Genomic DNA, 19787 nt, shown 5'->3' with positions numbered 1-19787 from the left:
GGGTACAGTCCTACTTCTGCAGTTCCGGACAGGCTATGCCATACCTTCCTTTAACAACATGCTCATACTCCCTTTACCACCTGTCAATTACCCACTCTGTTGAGTGTAAGTTAAACGTTCATAACCCTATTCATTATGAAACATTTTCTAAAGAATTCCTTGTGTTTTGGCTTGCTTCTTTGTTCATTTTCAAAAAGATTCCATGCAGCCAGGCTGACCTTAAATATATATATAAAAGCAGTGATGACCTTGAACTCTTGATTTTCCTGCCTTACAGTCCCAAGGGCTGAGTTAAGGCTTGTACTTCCACACCAGGCATAATTCCCTGAGTCTTTTGCACTTTACACACATATGCCAAGGAGATTCTTGCTCCCATCAGCACAGTATTTCTACTACAATTGGTGTCAATTTTACTGTAGTTACTTTCTTATTTACTGAAGAGCCCAAGACTTGGAACACGGAGGTAGTTTCCTGCCTCTCTTAAAATTGCTAGTAGCTAACACAGCATCTGACAGATAGGTCCTCAAAGTGTTTGCTGAACTGGCCTCAATTTAATTTAGTTAGCATCAATCGGAGAGTAAGGAATACACAAACAGTCATGGACTTAGTGAGACTAATTCTCTGAGGTCTTCACCGCCAAGGCCAAACTAAAAACTAAAGTAATTACTTGGGTAGATAATTCATGAAAGAAGGAGACTTATTTGCATTTGAATGATCTAGTAAGGATTTTCTCCTTGTTGATGTTTCTGGGATTTTTTTCAGATAATGGCTTTAATTCTTTGATTCTTTCATCGTGTAGAGAGTAGGCCGGAAAGTTAATCTATCCATCACTCTCACATCTGAAACCAGGCAACTTTCAACCAGTTCTGCTACACAGAAGAGAAAGAAAAGAAAGAAGAGAGAGAGAGAGAGAGAGAGGGAGAGAGAGAGAAACAGAAAAAGAAAAAGAGAAAGAGAAAGAAAGAAAAAGAAAAAGAAAAACACGTTTCCAGCATGAAGTCCATCCTGCCGAGGCTGGGCCCGCGTGTTCAGGTTCAGCTCTCTTAAAGAGCTCCTGGAGAGATCCTGAGGTCCCATATGGCTTTCCTGATGTTTCAATAACCTCACATCTGGCCCCCATTCATTCATGCCCTTATGTAACTTCTCAAGGTCAGGGAGAGAGGGGTCGAGGAGTGGGCTGGGGGAAAGGCTCAGAGAGCAGGATCTATGGTACAGTGCGCAGGAGACCCGGGAACCAAAACCAAACCAGAACTCAAGATACTGAAGTTCAAAGAGGAGTGTGAGTGTGTGTCTGAGAGCAAGGGGTGGAGGCGTGAGAATGACGGAAAAGCGAGGCCCATCTCCAAAAGAAATGTGATGAGCCTTTTTCTCAGGAGCCTGCATACACCACCACCCCCCCCCCCACACACACACACACACGGCACCTGCTTTGGAAGCCACCCCCCCATCCCCCCGCAGGCTGGCCCGAAGGCGCGGCTCCGCCAGCCCAGAGCCGGCGGATTTACCGTGGCATTACTTTTAATTAAGTCTGCGGCGCGGCGCGGGAGCGCAGGGTGCGCCCTAATCCCGGGCCCGCCTGACGTCACCTGGGAACGCGCGGGGGCGCGGGGCGGCGCGGATGGGGACGACCTCCCCGCGACCCGGCCGCGCCTCCACCCGCGCGGGGCTTTGCCCGGCGGGAATTAAGGGAGGGAGAAATGTTAGTACACTTTTAATTGGAAACCCAGTTCTTCTTTCAGAGCGGCTTGTTTACTCAGGATTGGGCATTAGAACTCGGGGGAGGCTCTAATTGAAGTGACGGCTTTGGAGATTATGGGGAACATATGGCCCTACCGCCGGGCTCTTTATCTGCATTTTCTCATAAAACTGCCGTCCGTGTGTGTTTCTGTGCCTGGCCTCTTCCATTTCCAAAGCGCCTTTGAAGGGAGGGCGAATGCGCGCGCGGAATGCGGAGCCAGCCGGGCCCTGGGCTGGGCTGCGGCACCGCGGCCGCGGGGAGAGGCCGCCCCGCAGCGGGCCCGCGCGCCTCGAAGCCGCCTCCGCACGGCAGACCCGCACAGAAGCCGCCTCCCGCCAAGGCCTTGCTAGCAAGCAAAGAAAGCGACTGGTGACTGCCTGGCAGGGGAGTAATTCTAACTGTTGTGAGCAACCGCGGGAGGGTGTTGCCAAGGCAACGGGATTCCCTCTCTGGGCCCAGGAGAGGGAGCTTCCTGCAAGCCATGGGCAAGGGAAATGGGAACAAGGGTGTCTTGGGACAGAATTACTGTGTGATCACCTTGTCACGAACGGGTTAATCACTCAACTGTTATCCGCAGTCCCTTGCGGGCGACAGCGTCAGCTGCTACCCTATTGGTACCTCTCCCTCACGTCTATCAAGTTCTATATTCAGAGCTGCCGGATAAAAATCCAGGACAGGACACTGCTAAGCTTGAAATTCTGATTTAAACTATTCTTTCTTACATGACGTTGGGCATGTATATTAAAAATAGTATTCGTCATAGATGCAAAAATTCTCAACAAAATATTGGCAAACAGAATACAAGAGTATATCAAAAAGATCATTCACCCTGACCAAGTAGGCTTTATCCCAGAGATGCAGGGATGGTTCAACATACGCAAATCTATAAATGTAATACATTACATACACGGGTTGAAGGACAAAAATCACATGATCATCTCATTAGACACAGAGAAAGCATTTGACAAAATCCAACATCCCTTCATGATAAAAGTCCTACAGAGACTGGGAATAGAAGGAACATATCTCAATATAATAAAGGCTATTTATGACAAGCCTACAGCCAACATATTACTAAATGGGGAAAAACTGGAAGCTTTTCCACTAAAATCAGGAACAAGACAAGGGTGTCCACTGTCCCCACTTCTATTTAATATAGTTTTGGAAGTCTTAGCCATAGCAATAAGGCAAGAGACACACATAAAAGGGACACAAATTGGAAAGGAAGAAATCAAGTTATCATTATTTGCAGATGACATGATTCTATACATAAAGGACCCTAAAGACTCTACTAGCAAGCTGTTAGAGCTGATCAAAACCTACAGCAATGTAGCAGGATGCAAAATAAATACACAGAAATCAGTAGCCTTCATATATGCTAACAACAAACACACAGAGGATGAAATCAGAGAATCACTCCCATTCACAATTGCATCAAAAAAAATAAAATACCTTGGAATAAACCTAACCAAGGAAGTAAAGAATCTATACAATGAGAACTTTAAAACACTCAAGCGAGAAATTGCAGAAGACACTAGAAAGTGGAGAAACATCCCTTGTTCCTGGATTGGAAGAATCAATATCGTGAAAATGGCAATCTTACCTAAAGCAATCGACACATTTAATGCAATCCCTATCAAAATTCCAAAGGCTTTCTTCATGGAAATAGAAAAAACAATCCAAAACTTCATTTGGAATCACAAAAAACCTCGAATATCTAAAATAATACTGAGCAACAAAAAAGAGGCTGGTGGTATCACCATACCTGATTTTAACCTATACTACAGAGCCATAGTAACAAAAACAGCATGGTACTGGCACAAAAACAGACATGTAGATCAGTGGAACAGAATAGAGGACCCAGATGTAAGCCCAAGTAGCTATAGCCACCTGATATTCGATAAAAATGCCAAAAATACTTATTGGAGAAGAGACAGCCTCTTCAGCAAATGGTGTTTTGAAAACTGGATAAATATCTGCAGAAGGATGAAAATAGATTCTTCTCTCTCGCCATGCACAAGAATTAAGTCCAAATGGATTAAAGACCTTAACATCAGACCGGAAACTTTGAAACTGCTAGAGGAAAAAGTAGGGGAAACCCTTCAACATATTGGTCTTGGCAAAGACTTTCTGAATACAACCCCAATTGCTCAGGCAATAAAACCACAGATTAACCACTGGGACCTAATGAAATTACAAAGATTTTGCACCGCAAAGGATACAGTGAAAAAAGCAAAGAGGCAACCTACAGAATGGGAAAAAATCTTCGCCAGCTATATATCTGATAGAGGATTAATATCTAGGATATACAAAGAACTCAAAAAGTTAAATAATAAGGAAGCAAACAAGCCAATCAAAAAATGGGCTATGGAGCTAAATAGAGAGTTCTCAAAGAAAGAAATACGAATGGCATATAAGCATCTAAAAAAATGTTCTACGTCACTAGTCATCAGGGAAATGCAGATTAAAACTACATTGAGATTCCATCTCACTCCTGTCAGATTGGCTACCATCATGAAAACAAATGATCATAAATGTTGGCGGGGATGTGGAAAAAAAGGAACCCTTCTGCACTGCTGGTGGGAATGCAATCTGGTCCAGCCATTGTGGAAAACAGTGTGGAGGTTCCTAAAGCAGCTAGAGATTGATCTACCATATGACCCAGCTATAGCGCTCCTAGGCATATACCCAAAGGACTCATCTCATTTCCTTAGAAGTACATGCTCAACCATGTTTATTGCTGCTCAATTTATAATAGCTGGGAAATGGAACCAGCCTAGATGTCCCTCAACAGATGAGTGGATAATGAAGATGTGGTACATTTATACAATGGAGTTCTACTCAGCGGTAAAGAAAAATGAAGTTATGAAATTTGCAGAAAAATGGATGGACCTGGAAAGTATTATACTAAGTGAGGTAACCCAGGCCCAGAAAGCCAAGCACCACATGTTCTCTCTCATATGTGGATCCTAGCTACAGATGACTGGGCTTCTGCGTGAGAATGAAAATACTTAGTAGCAGAGGCCAGTAAGTTGAAAAGCAGACATAAAGGGTGGAGAAAGGAAGGGAGGAGGATACTTAATAGGTTGATATTGTATATATGTAATTACAATGATTGTAATGGGGAGGTAATATGATGGAGAATGGAATTTCAAACGGGAAAGTGTGGGGGTGGGGAAGGAGGGAATTACCATGGGATATATTTTATAATCATGGAAAATGTTAATAAAAATTTTAAAAAAATAGTATTCGTGGGCTGGAGAGATGGCCTAATGGTTAAGGCGTTTGCCTGCAAAGCCAACGGACCTCGGTTTGATTCCCCAGGACCCACACAAACCAGATGCACAAGGGGGGGCATGCGTCTGGAGTTCATCTGCAGTGGCTGGAGGCCCTGGCGCGCCCGTTCTCTCTCTTTGTGTCTGCCTCTTTCTCTCCCTATCAAGAAAATAAAATAACCATTCACTGTTTTACCCAAAATGCAAATGTCACCTGGCTCCCTACACTTTTGTTTGCATCCATACACAACCTGCTCACTCTGGGGGAGATGCTGCCTTCTGTCTTAACCTCCACAATTCCCTGACCTAGCAACAAACCACCGCAACTGGGAAGAAAAGACTGAGGTACCCCAATGCCATGCCTTGGACCCCTACCACCTTTAGGAGCAGTGGACCTCAACCTTACTTCCCTGACCATTCTGCTCACTTGGGGAGCTTGGCAAAACCCTACATCCCAGACTAATTAAATCTATAATGTCCATTCCACAGAATTCCAACATTAAAAAAAACACACACATTAGAAGAATAAGTCTTGGGCTGTGGAGGGGGACTGACTACCTTGAAGGGAAACCCATGATCTTATTTGCTTGGTTAATGATGGTCTCCACTTACTTAAAAGCAAGATTATAGCAATCAGGGCTATCATTCCAGCACCTTCAGTAGGCCTGTTAATAGCCTATGCTCAAACACATTCTCCACTGGGCTGGAGTGGTGGCTCAGTGGTTAAAGGTGCTTGCTGGCAAAGCCTGACAGCCTGGGTTTAATTCCCCAGTATGCGCAGATGCACAGAGTGGTGCATATGGAGTTTGTTTGCAGAGGCAGGAGACCCTGAGATACCCATTCCCATCCTCCCTGATCAGACATCAGGTGCTTCTGTACCCCCACATCTCACACCCAGTCCTTGCCTGAGGCAAGTGCTCAGCACACTCCTGGATGGGACAGATGCTGAGTTGATCCAGTCTCTGGTTTTCTACCCTCACAGAATCCCAGGAAGGAATACTTACTTGGGCACTCTCACCTGAATGCCACCTGGATGCACTGTCCTGCCCAGAGCACATACTCGGTCATAATAACAAAAGCAAAGAGCCAAGAATGACTTCTACCGTGCAAGCTTGGATTTGGCCACTATGAATCCAAGTGCAGCATGAATTACCCTGGTCGCCATAAGATTTCACAGCATCAATTACCACAGTGTTCAGAAGAAGCCAGAAAACTAGCTTGCCACCGGTTCCTGGTAAACTCTGGGGGTTTTCTCCAGTCACAGACACCAAGGCCCAAAGGAATGCTGGGCGTGGTTGTTCCATTTGCTCAGTGGTCTATGAAAAGCCTCTTCAGGTCATCCTGAAATCACTTGGCTGGGAAACAAAATGTTGGTGGGCATGGTTCAGGGCAAGAAAGCCAGCCCTCCCTGCACCTCCTTCCTGAGCTTTAGGTACCACAGTCATGAAAGAGCGAGTCCCGGAGCGTTTAGCACAGGTAAGGGAGGGGTCGCGTTCATAAGTTGCTTTGTCTGTGCAGAGAGTGTGGTCCTACACTAACCAGTGCTACTGCAAGGTCCTTCAAAAAGGTCTCAGTGTGAAGATGGTTAGATATGCCACCTCTGCCAAAAGAAAAAACAAATATGTTCTCAGTTCTCCTGAAAGGAAGATTCGAGGAATATTACAGGTCAGCTTATAGAAGTTGGTCACAAGTTTTGGGGGGGCTTTAAAATATTTTTATTTATTTATTTGCAAGGGGGACGAGAGAAAAGATATGAATGAGCAAGCCAGGGCCTCTAACCACTGCAGACAAACTCTAGACGCAAGTACCACTTTGAGCACCCAGCTTTACATGGGTACTGGGGAATCAAACCCAAGTTGCTGGGCTTTGCAGGCAGTGTCTTAACCTGTGATCCATCTCTCCAGCCTAGTAACAAGATTTATACATACACACACACACATACATACACACACACACACACACACATATGCGCCAATTTACCATGCTGCTGGACTTTCATTCGGTTAATTAATGAAGGTCAGGGCTTCCATTGCTGTTATTTCTCCTCTGCAAGGGGGGTAGGGAACATGAATTTCTAAGTTGCTTACATGTTCCCACACCGTGTGTGTTTGGTATCCTTCCAAGCCCCCTATTGCCTTGCAGAAGTTCATATATAGTGATTAATGCCAGAGGAGGAACTAGAGGTTGAAACAGAAAGGAGACATGCAGCTGATGTTAAAAGGAATATTCCTATCACCTCGTTTACATTGCTGCAATTAGATGGGAAAGGTTCTTTGGTTAGGCTCTCTCAAGTAGGCAGGCCTACTGAGTACCTGGAGCACCATGGTGGCCATCCAGGGAGAAGGCGAGGTGGGGAATTCTTCAATACATGGGCAGGTTTCTGATAACTAGACTGTATGGCATTGGTCAACGATGCAGGGTCTGGAAGTAGACTGCCTGGGCTTGTGCTGTGACTCATTCAGTCCCTATCTGTAGTGTCTTATGCATGGCATTAGTTAGTGATATATTCATCTTTCTTATCAGTAGAATGGGAAGAACCACAAGATCACCTTTGTCACCAGCAGGATAGGGATATTGAGCTCATGAATTCCTGTAATGCTCTGAGGATCGTGGTTTCTCCAGAGGAAGGGTTAAGTATCCACATCACTGTCATCATCATCATTACACAAATATCACAATGATGAATTGCCCGTGTAGCCATTTTTTTGTCTTACAGAGGCTGTGCAGAGGAAATGAATGTGCATAAACACTACTGCAGATTAAATATGATATGAAGCAAGTTTTCTCATTTTAACTCATAGTATTTGTTACTCATTTTGATAAAAAAATTATTGTGTGAACACACTTCTAAAATTAAGTTACAGTCAGTGGAAAAAAGATCATGTATTGTCTTGAATCTGAACATTGCCTGTGACTTTTTAAGCACCAAAGATAAACTCTACCCAACTCATAATTACAGCAAGGGCCGAAGCTCTCTGTTTCAGTATCAAGTGTCCTGACTTGGTAATTGGTAGAATTAAGTTCTTATTATGGCTTATCCCTGACTCAAGTATCCTGTGTCTTTGCTTCTCCATCCGTATTATGAAGACAAAACAAACACCCTGGAAGAGAAAGGCTCAGTACAGAAAAAAAGTTTTAAGCTTTAGACCAAGGACAACACATATTTCTGCTAGTAAAATTTATGGCTGTGATTCTGCAAGAGATAAAACTGTTGGTTTTGAAAGCAACCTTAAAGGCTTAGCAATTACAAAGGCCTCTTGAATACCATTCAGAATTGCCAGGTTCATAAATCAGAAGGCATCTGGGAAGATCTTTGTGCTAGTCATCATACAAATGTGTTCTCATCATGTCTCCTTGATAATAATAGCAACAATTAAAAGGGGTAATAGATAGCATGCTTACTGGAGGCCATGCACCTTATGGAAATATCCATGACCAAGTATCCTTTCTTTTGTCTTTTCCTTAGCACCTGAGAGAGTGCATATATCTAAAATAGGTTTATTGTCTTGAAATTTTAGAAATTCATATCAATTCCAAAACAAATATGTCTGTATATAATTACATTTTGACACAGTATTTCTCTTAGTTCATGTCATAATTCATCAGTACCTGATGAAGTTAGTGAAATGTGCAAATATTAGAATAAAAACACAGAAGATATAAGCATATAGGGCCAGGGAGTCCTCTACATATTAAGATACATGTCAATATATACACTAGGTCATGGGATAAAGGTTTTGTTTTTTTAAACCAAGCTATAGTTAACATTTTATGGGAAGTGCTACAATAGAGGAATTTTAAAACATATTTTATTTTTCTTTATGTATTTGAGAGGGAAAGAGAAAGAAAGAGAGAATGGGCATATTAGGGCCTCCAGTTGCTACACCAAATGCATGTGCCCTCTTGTGCATCTGGCTTACATGGGTCCTGGGGAATTGGCTTTGCAGGCAAGTGCCTTAAACACTAAGCCATTTCTCCATCCCTATAGAGGAGTTTAAAAAAAACCAGAAAATATTATATGAATGATTGCACCAATATATTTGCCAAAATACACTAACTACCTAAAGAATTTAATGACTCACTCCTTTGCTTATAAAAGGGAAGAATGGCAAGACTGACCTCTAAGCTAGCTCCTTCCCAGCTCTTAGTCCCTCCATATCACAAAATTATTCCATTGTTCTGATTTGAAATATTTTCCTCAGTTGCATATCTCAGTCTTCAATATATCTTTGGCCTTTCCTTTTCTGTATCTGATGAATACAGATAAGAATGGAGCCTGACAGAGTGTAGGTGTTAATAGGAAATGTGTTCAGTTGCAGGTTGGTAAAGTAGTTTACCTAGAAGGACATCAATAGAGTATAATGTGTATAAGAGCAATGCTAGGAGGCCCACTGAAGAATAGAAAAAGTAACTTTGGCCCCAAATTAACAGTACATTCACTAAAAGGTAATTGTCCAGTTCAAAGTTCTTGTCAGAGCAAAGTCTAATCTACTCCAAAAGGAGTTCGTGGAAATCCATGGAGATACAACACTCCATCAAACCAAGAGTATCAGAGAGACAGAACACAGAGTAACCATATGATGTAAGGTGATACTTGGGCTGGAGAGATGGCTCAGCAGTTAAGGTGGTTGCCTGTGAAACCTAAGGACCCAGGTTCAGTTCTCCACAGGACCCATATAAGCCAGATGCACAGGGTGGCATACACATCTGAAGTTTGTTTGCAGTCGCTGGAGGCCTTGGCATGCCTATTCTCTCTCTCTCATAAGAAAAAGAAAAGTTGGGGGAGGTATAAAGGCGATATTTGGTGATAGGGGAGAACTAGGGCATTCAAAAGTCATAACACTGTAAGTCTCAGTTTCCTAATCTATAGCAAAACAACAGCCCAAATTACTATATCCTTCCAATTTTTACTTGGAATCCAACTAAGTTCCAAGTAAGGCTGTTTTCTCTTGATCTTCATTGACTCTCTCCAGGGTGTGACACCAGCTAGAATGTTCAAAATCTAAAGCATGTCTCTGATACACATAGGCCTGTGGTATGAATCAACCCACTTTCAATTCATGTGCCCTAGCCTCCCAAAATGGCAAGGCCTCTGCATCATCCTGAGATGCCACCTACCAGCTGTCCCAAGACATGTGAAATAGAAATCAAAGGGAGAAGATGTTTGTGAAATTGTGCATCCTGCTAAAATGAGCATTGAAGCCATGAGTTACCCAGACATCCATTAGCCCTTCCTGAGGATTTAACAGTAGGAACGGCCCTTTTTATTGGGCACCAATCAAGCTCAGACCCTGAGTTACGTTATTTCTTTTCATCCTACAGCACTCACAGCAGGAGGCATTGGGACCCTCTTCTTGGTGATTAGGAAATATAGTCACAGACAAGTGAGGATGACCTGCCCAACATCATGTTGCTTCTGAGTGTGAGGCAAAATTCTAACCATAGGTCCAGAGTCTTATGCGCTATAATGCAGAGGAGACGTCCCCCTCTCTCCTGATGACTTTTTCTTTCATGTCTTACACTGTGAAATCCACGACAGTGAACTGATAAAGGGACAGTTGGCATTTTCTAGAACTTGTGAGATAACCACTGTTTCTTCAGTTCGATTTATTGAAGAGCAAGATGAACTCTAAGATAGTTTGAAAGAATTATGTTTGTAATGAAAAATAATAATGTCAATTCCAGGGTTACCCAAAGCAACTAAGAGAAGAGTCTTGCTACCACAGCTGTATGTGTGATTGAGAGGAGAAGAAACGAGGCTACACAGGAGCATGGAGAGAGGCATCTGGGTTTCTGGAACCAGCGACACCCCATATTCCAAGGAAAATCAGAAGAAAGAAAGATTGCAAACTCTAATTTATGGGAGGAAACTTCTTCCCAACTCCAGTGGGAATAAAGTGAAGTATATCTGTGCTTCTTTGCCCTAGAGGCTAATAGGAGCAAGAGAAAGTTAATTTGTTCAAATAAGATTCATGAGTGCCTATGGCAGGCCAGGCCAGGCTGGGCAGGTAGACGCTGAATACAGGGAGAGGAGCATTTCACTGCAGACCAGATTCCCCACGGAGAAGACCAGGGAGCTGCTATGCCCATTCAAAACATAAACCAAACCACTCCTTCACAGGAAGGGGCCCTCAGACTATAGACTTCACAAGCCAAGCTGCTTCAGAGGAAATCCCTCTGTATTGAAACTCCTGAAAGTGCCCTGCCTTGGCCAAAAAAATGAACCCCAGGTATAATCTAAAATGCATGCTGACCTTCAGAAAAACAAACAAGCCCCCAAATAAACAAACAAAAGTACAGTTTGATCCCACAGTAAGAGACACACAAGGAAATAAAATTTTAAAAAATCATACTGTTGGAAGGAGGGGGGAAAATATGAAATTCTAACTAGGCATTCTCCAGTAGTCCAAAAATAAAGCTAGAAAGAAGCAATTTAACTTTGAAATAATCTAAAACTAAATATAGCATGGTGTCCTAGATTGGACTCTGGAATGAATAAAGACATTAATAAAAGCTCTCATGAAATCAAATACGGTCTATAGCTAACAGTGCTATAACAATGTTACTGGCTTAGTTTTGAGAAATGCCTTAAAGTTATATACATTATTAGCATCAGAAGAAACCAATGAAGTGTACATGGGAGCTTCGGTCTTACTTGAAATTATTACTTTTTAATTATTTATTTATTTATGACAGAGAGAAGGAGTGAGAGAGGGGGAGAATGGGTGTGCCAGGGCCTCTAGATACTGCAAACAAACTCCAGATGCATGTACCACCATGTGAATCTGGCTTACATGGGACCTGGAGAATTGAACCTGGGTCCTTAGATTGTGCAGGCATGCCCCTTAACCACTAAGCCATCTCTCTAGCCCTGAAACTCTTCTTTAGTTTTAGATTATTTTCAAAACTTAAACTTAAAAAAAAATACTGCACAGGACACTCAAATAAACTCACATTAAAAACCAGGTAGAGAGCTGGAGAGATGACTTGGTGGTTAAGGCACTTGCCTGAGAAGCCCAAGGACCCATGTTCAAGTGTTCAGATCCCACACAGCCACAATGTGATGCAAGTGCGCAAGGTCACACATGGGCACACAATGGCACACATGTGGAGTTCATTTACAGTGGCTGGAGGCTCTGGTGCACCAATCCCTACTCCCCCACCCCTTCTCTATCTTTTGCTCTCCCACATTAAAAAAAAAAAACAGGTATATAAGAAGGGGAGATAGTCAAAAAATGTAGCATGGACCAGCTGGGAGCCATAATTGCCCAACAGTCAGACCCTTGAAACCAGGAGCGTTTGTGTCTTCTCCCAGTTCAAAAGAGCTAAGGAAAATTATGGGCTACATCAATAGAATGAGATACTCATGACAAGTACTAGTTCATAAACTCTTCTACAAAGACCGCACATGGAAAATTGTAGCCCTTCTTGCTGGTACATTTTAAAGAGACTGCAGTATGTTCACAGATAGAGCAAAATGTCTCTTATGTGAGCTATCAATAATATTGAGGAAAAACTAGAAAAGAAGACTTAAAGCATTGGGTAGATTCTAGGGCAGATTTCTATCAACATGTGTAAATGAGCAGTCTGAGTTATTTGGTGAGTTCCTAAAAGTGGAGGCAAGATGAAGGCTGGAAGACATACATGGACTGAGATGGGCTTTCAGTACAACAACCTGGCAGCCTGTTCAGCGGAAGGTCAAGGGTCCCCATGATGCTGTGAAATAAATACACATGTTCTCTCTGTTTGGTTTGCTGCCAAAGAGCTCCTTTTGGAGTCTCTGGGTAGTAAGAGTGACTTCTGCATACTAATGATATAGCTGGTTATCTGGGACCCCTACCTAGATAGCTGAAGGACAGTTGCTGAAAAGACAGAGATAAGATTGGATGGTTGGTACTTTCAGCCATACTCCCAATCCCATGCTTGTCCAATGATGCAATTACAGAAGGGCACAGGAGCTCCAAGCCCCTTCCCATACACTTTGCCCTGTGTGTCTCTCCACCCAGTCATTCATTCAACCCTCTGAAATTCCTTTGCAACATATGGCTAAACCTAAATAGAATGTTCTCCTGAGTTGTATAAGCTCCTTAAACAAGTGATCTGAACCTTACAGGACAAGCCTGGGAACCCCAACATGTAGCCAGTCTTCGTCCAACTGCAATTAAAACATTAAGGAATAAGCAAGCTCACAGTTCATAAAAGCAGTCCAGTTCTGCAGTCATGTTGGACATAGCTCTACACTATGTTAAACCAAAACCATCATTTCACCATCAATAGTACAACTATGACAGAGGCTAAGACTCTCCTATCTCCTTTAGCCTTATTATTTGTGTGTATTTGTGTGTGTGTGTGCACGTGCATGTGTGTGGGTGTTGCATACATGTATCTGTGTTCACATATGTAGAAACCAGTGCACACGCACATATGTGTGCATGCTCTTGGCGGCCAGAAGATGACATTGAGGTGTCTTTCTTGATACTTATTTACAGAGGCAGGATCTTTCACTGAACCCAGAGCTCACGAATTTGCCAAGTCTAGCTAGGCAGCTTGCCCTGGGGATTCCCTTGCCTTTACCTTCTGAATTCTGGAAATACTGGTAAGGCCACCACATCCACCCAGGTTTATGTGAGAGCGGGAAATCCCGATGCTGCTCCTCCTGTGTGTGCATCAAGCGCTTTCCCCACTGAGCCATCGCCCCAGCCACACCCCCTCCTACACAGCCTTATTTTTGCAAAGCTAAATTTAATAGACATCTTCAGTTGTTTATCATTTAAAACATTAATTCCTCTTGAGGCTCCATCTGGTTGGTCAGTGATCTCCTAAAATAGAGCACTTAAAATTTGCCCAAATATTCTGTCTTCTGACCAAAACCAAAAAATGACACTATAATCCCATGTTGGAGACACATATCTCGGTTGGTGCAGCTGTCTTTTGATCCTACTGAGTTAATCCTCACACAACCCCGTATGAAACATCATCTAGCAGGCCCCATCTCCTACAACCGCAGTTGAGTTTTGGAACATGACAGATTTTACCTGCCCATGTTGTGCCATTCTATAACACAAACCTCGCCTCACCAGTGCGAGTCTTGGCCGCCACGCAGGATGCCCTGTCTGGCTTGTGTCATCTGACTTCTGTGCCTTCATCGAAGTCATTGATAGAAGCATTAAGAGATGGCAGGACAGTCAATCATTCACTCAACAGGTATTTATCATGTGCCTACAATGTGTAACCCACTCAGGACAGAAACCAGAAGAGAAATTACATTTGTACTATGATGATACCAAAATTGTTTGCTTTTCATAAAGCCCTAATATGAGATGGACGGCTTTTCCTTAATGATTCCATCCCACTCATTGATGCTGATTGATCGCTCACTCATCTCTTGACACCATTCTAAGCTTTGTTAAGGGGACAAAGGAATTAAAAGCCACAATCTTGTCCCTTAGAAGTGGGTCTTCTCATTAGTGAGGCAAGTTTTGGCACACAAAACCTTTTATGAAGCAAGACATATAGCACTTATGTAATTGGAAAAAATAATACATGCCATTTATTTGATTCTGGTTGAGATTCAGCCACTTCATTTACAAACCATCATGGATTCTTAGTGCTCAGAGCAAAAACAGGGGTCTCTTAAAACCATCCTCCCTCCCATCCATTCTTACTAGTATCAATATGTGAAGGTCTGTTTCTTAAGTAATTTTACTGTTAAATGGATCTAAAATTTTTGTGATTTTTTGGTTTTTTGAGGTAGGGTCTTGCTCTAGCTCAGGCTGACCTGGAATTCACTATGTTTTCAGGGTGGCCTCAAACTCAAAGCAATCCTCCTGCTTCTGCCTCCAGAGAGCTGGGATTAAAGGCGTGCACCACCACACCTGGTTTTGGATCTAATATTTAGAATAACATTCCAACAGTCTCTGTATTGGGTCAAAAATTGTTTCCTTGCTGGGGGATAAAATATATCGACAGTCCTATGCAGTTGTGGATGCTGTGCATTCTACAACCCATCTTCCAGGCAAGATATGCCCAGCAGTGCAATAGTGTCATGAGTTTAGGAGAGTAACCAACCACTTTCTGATTGGGTGTGAGGCTCACTCCACAAGAGGAAATTCATGCCTGGTACTCTTAACATGCTCAAAAGCCTATAGCTGCCACACAAGACCCTCATAGGAGTAAAAGATGATGACATCAAATTAAAAGAGAGAGGAATGGAGAGAGGGAGGGGATATGACTGAGAGCAGAGCTATGAAGAAGAAAGTGAGGGAGGGGAGGGGAGGGGAGCGAAATACCATGGTTTGTTGTCTGTAAGTATAGTAGTTGTCAATAATATATATACACACATACATACATACATACATACACATACATACACACACACACACACATGCATACGTACGTATGTACACACACACACACACACACACACACACACACACACACACACATATATATATATATATATATATATATATATATGGAGAGAGAGAGAGAGAGAGCGCCTATAGCTGGAAATATAGTCCTTAGAGGGGAAAGTACAACTGTGGTTATGATAAATAGATAGCATGCCGAACTGCCTTCTAAATATCTATATTTGTTACCATAGCTTAGTACTGCTTGAAGCCTCAGTGACAGAAGTTTCTTACTACAATAATCACTGGTTAATGAAGAGATCCACAGCTAGCAAAATTGCCAAAACAGGACACGTAAAACACCCCTCAAAGGCTCAGGCAATCTCACAGAACAGGGTACAGAGAGAATGTAAGAGCAGAATGGAGAGGAGGGCTTCAAGACACTGTCTTCTGGATATGGCATGGCCATTACACTCATGATTTCACAGCAGCTGTGATTCCCACCACAAGACTGAGCTGTCAACACTTCACCATTGAAGGGGGAAGGATAAGTAAAACCCACACCTCTCATAGCAGCTAATGATGGCTAATGGTTGCTGAAAGAGAGTCAGGTTCTTCATTGGTGCAGCCACTGGCAAGATTGCCATTCCACACTACACACCCATCCATACGTAATCATGTAAGCAACTAAAATTTAGCTAAATGGTTTCTAAAAAGGCATGAAAGGAAGATGGGGAAGAGGAGTATTCATGGGAAGGGAAGGGTAAAAGCGAGCAATTAAGGGAAATAAAGCCAAAACATACTATGTACATGTATGAAAATGTCAAAAGTAAAGAAACAATTTTGATCTTACCTCTAAAACGTTGCTTCCCTGTGCATTCTATGTCATAGTGCAAGGGCTCCACTACTGCTGAGTAACTTAGTGAATGAGTTCGAATTCTGTCTGAGATTAGGGAACAGAATGGTCCTACTGGAGCATCTGGAGGCAATAATTGGATCCTCATTTCATCTTAAGTCTCCAGCCTACATTTCTCAAATTTCTTCATGACACATGTGAGACACTATAAACCATTCCTCATATTCTGGCCCCACGTCTGGCAATATACACGCACTCCAGAGCCGCGGCCCCACAGAGGACCCACGCGTGACTGAACTGGAAATGACCAGGTTGTGAATAGCAGAGCCGCGCGTGCTTTGAACGACCTCGCCCTTCCCTAGCTCTGAGCAAAATCGCTCTATGGATGCTGCTTAGAACCAGCGTATCCGTGTTGTCACCCGAATAGAGCAACAAAGACCTCATTTTGAGCATGATTAAAACCTGCAAACTTTTAAAACAGAGCCAAACGGGTGACTCAGTGATCAAGTCCCACACAGTTGTACAACTAACACTCACGTTTACTGCATGTGAGAAGGGATGGAGAGGCCCTCTGAGCATGCATGCCTTTCTAAGGTCATGCTGGTGATGTGACAGTGTAAGGTTGGGTGCCAGGCAATTTAAGCACAACTTGTTACACAGTGTTCCCGTGGTAATACCTGACCACGGCAGATGACTTCGAGCTTAAAAGGAAAGGTTCTGAGATGCACAGAGCCACCTTGCCGCAGAGCTGGGGGGCAGTCATGTGGCACTCACCTGAGTCTGAGGCTGCTGGGCTCACGAGGCTGAGCAGCTCCCGTTCCTTCTCATAGTCCCCTTTGCAGAGCAGCTGTCCCTCCTTCAGGACAAACTCGTCACCCTTCTGAAGCTGGCGCTCGCACACACAGCAGCAGAAGCAGCTCAGGTGGTACACGCTCTTCTGGGCACGCATGACAAACTCATTGGGTGCGATGGCCTCGAAGCAGCCTCCACACTTGACGGCGAACAGCCTGAAAGTGGGGGAGAGCGCAGGCAAGGTGAGTGTGGCTGGGACGGGGCCTGGGACTGCCCCGGGGTCAACAGCCAAAGGACCTCTCGATACTGGTGCAGACTTAGACTAGGGAGTGAAGTATCTTCCGGGTGAACCTGCATCCTACATCCAGAATAATTCAGGGTAGCCTACTCATGTCACAACATTTTAAATCTGTTTTGTTCTTCTTCTCTATAAATTGCCTTGTGGCTGGGCATGGTGGTGCACACTTTTAATCCCAGCACCTGGGAGGCAGAGGTAGGAGAATCACCATGAGTTCGAGGCCACCCTGAGACTACATAGTGAATTCCAGATCAGCCTGGGCTAGAGTGAGACCCTACCTCAAAAAAACAAACAAACAAACAAAAAAAAAAAAACGAAAGAAAGAAAGAAAAGATACTGCTTAAATTGTCTTGTGATACCATAATCAAATTTGTAAAAGCTTTGGCGTGAACACTAAGATAACATCTCCTAAAAATATCTCTGGATGTTACTCATGATAGCACTCGGTTTACGATTTTCAAAATTAAAAGTTGTTTTCTTTTTCTTTTTTTCTTTTAAGTAATAGCACATGGTGTGGAGGGGGTGGAGAACTCTTTCAAAAACACACTGTTTGTCCTCACATACCAGAGGAGTTAATAGATGTGCAAAGGTCAGATGGTGTAAAGGAGAGAATGGCAAGGAGGGGAGGAATGGCCAGAGCGAGAGCATAAAACTGCACAGCCCTCCCTTCCTCACAGAGACAGACAGGAGCTGATGCAAGAGATCTTGAGGGAGCTGATGCCAGTTTGTTCTGCTATTCAGCCCCACCTTGGCTGGAGTGGTAAAAACATGAATAACCGAACAGCATTTTCCTATAAACAGGCCGACTAACCACACTGGCCTATGTGTAGACTATCCTATCTCAAAAGCTCATTCACATATTCAGTCATATATTCTCCTTTTTTCATTCATTCTTTTATTTATTCAGAAGCATCTACTGTGAACCCTATAGTACATTATCTATTCAGAGTCTTCACACAGAAGGGAGAAAAGAAAGCGGCCACCCATCAGCATTCATGTGCCAAGTCAAGTGCATATTGTGTGTCTGTTATCTGTCAGGCATTGTTGAAGGCACAAAAAGATACAAGACAAATCCTTCACTCATAGAGCTCATATGCCCATGGAGATAGCAGTAAACAAAAGAATAAATAAATAAGTTTTAGGAAACAGAATATAGGAATGATGCAAAGCAATGTCCCATGAATACAAAAATCTAACAATATACAGTTATATCATATGTGTAGAAATACAATACTTAATCACTTCCCTACATGAAAATTATACCAATTTGGTTATAAGTCAAGACTTGTGCACAGTACATTTATCTTGGAAGCTTCATGGGAGAAGAAAAGAGTTTTGGGGTGGAGTGTGGAGTGAGGTGGAAGCTAGGAAGAGTTACCAAGGAGGCATGACACACGGATTGGCATGGGAAAGAGGGAGAGCATTTGAAATTTCTGAGCCAAGGAAGGAAGCCAATGTTTGAAAAAAGGAATGAAGTCACCTGCTGTGAATCCACAAGCCACCCACAAACAGCCTCCCAGGAGAGAGGCCACTCTACAGGATCAAAAGCACATTAATCTGACCTTCAACACAAGCTCTGAGTTACTACACCCATCTCTTGGCCATGAGGACCTCAGAGACGCCTATCTTGATATGCTTCTCAACCTCATAAATGGAGCAAAGCTGGGGGACCATCCAAAGGATTTATATGACATTAACAAACTAGGCAAGTACCTCAAACCCAGAACTCCAAGTACCAGAAGCCCTTCTCCTACCCTTGCCCTTCCTCTAGCTGCTCAGTGTAGTTTCACTGCTTATTGTTGAACCTCTGGGCATATTTTCCCCGCATTGGATGCTGTGCATTGTGCTGAAAATCTGGCCAGTTTAGCCCTGAGCCCCAAGTCCCCAATCTGTTTGTCAACCTGAGAAAACTAATCAATGTTTTTACCAGGAGTCAGTCAAAGGCTCTTTGTCCCCAAGCCTAGCTTTTTGTCCCTATCCCTGGAATGGACTGTTAAACAGACTCAAGGCAAATGCTCCCAGGGAATCAGCAAGCACTTGAGAATCTGCGGCAGCAGGTGGTAGCATCTGTGCTTGTCTAACTTCTACTCTGGAGATCTCCTCCTCCTTTTTCCCCCTTTAATTCCAGCCCCCACTCCATAAATCCCCACCCCAAGTTGGGTAAGGGAGGGTTGGAGTGAGCTCAACAAAGAAAGCCCACCATGTTGACTCAGGAGCACGAGAGCAAGTGGCAGGAGTTGTCTGGGCTCAAATCCCAAAGTGGTCATATCCACTGGTGAGCGGCAGGCAGGAAGAAGGGGGCCAAGCCTGTTTCTCTCCATCCTCCCTCTCTGGTTCCAAACAGGTAGCCTCACTATGCTACTTTATCTCCTACTACCCCAGAGCAATTCAAGGAGGAGAGGAGCGCACAGTCTACCACCTGGGTGCCAGATGTGCTCACAGCTGTATGGGTACCACTGTGGGCCCAGCTGCAGACTGC

At 43.5% G+C, this 19787-nt stretch overlaps 1 protein-coding gene across 1 annotated transcript in view; it reads right to left on the bottom strand.

Annotated features, from left to right (window-relative positions):
• The window catches only part of Lmx1a (LIM homeobox transcription factor 1 alpha), a 157175-nt gene that overhangs the window by 30526 nt on the left and 106862 nt on the right, over positions 1-19787 (bottom strand). Inside the window, exon 4 of the mRNA XM_045131549.1 lies at positions 16993-17225. Within this exon, the coding sequence (XP_044987484.1) occupies positions 16993-17225 (233 nt within the window). The remainder of the gene's footprint in view (positions 1-16992; positions 17226-19787) is intronic.

Source organism: Jaculus jaculus, chromosome 1 (genome assembly GCF_020740685.1).
Source record: "Jaculus jaculus isolate mJacJac1 chromosome 1, mJacJac1.mat.Y.cur, whole genome shotgun sequence".
Taxonomy (NCBI): domain Eukaryota; kingdom Metazoa; phylum Chordata; class Mammalia; order Rodentia; family Dipodidae; genus Jaculus; species Jaculus jaculus.
The sequence above is the reverse complement of the archived record's forward strand: the minus strand, read 5'-3'. Positions and strand labels throughout refer to the sequence as shown.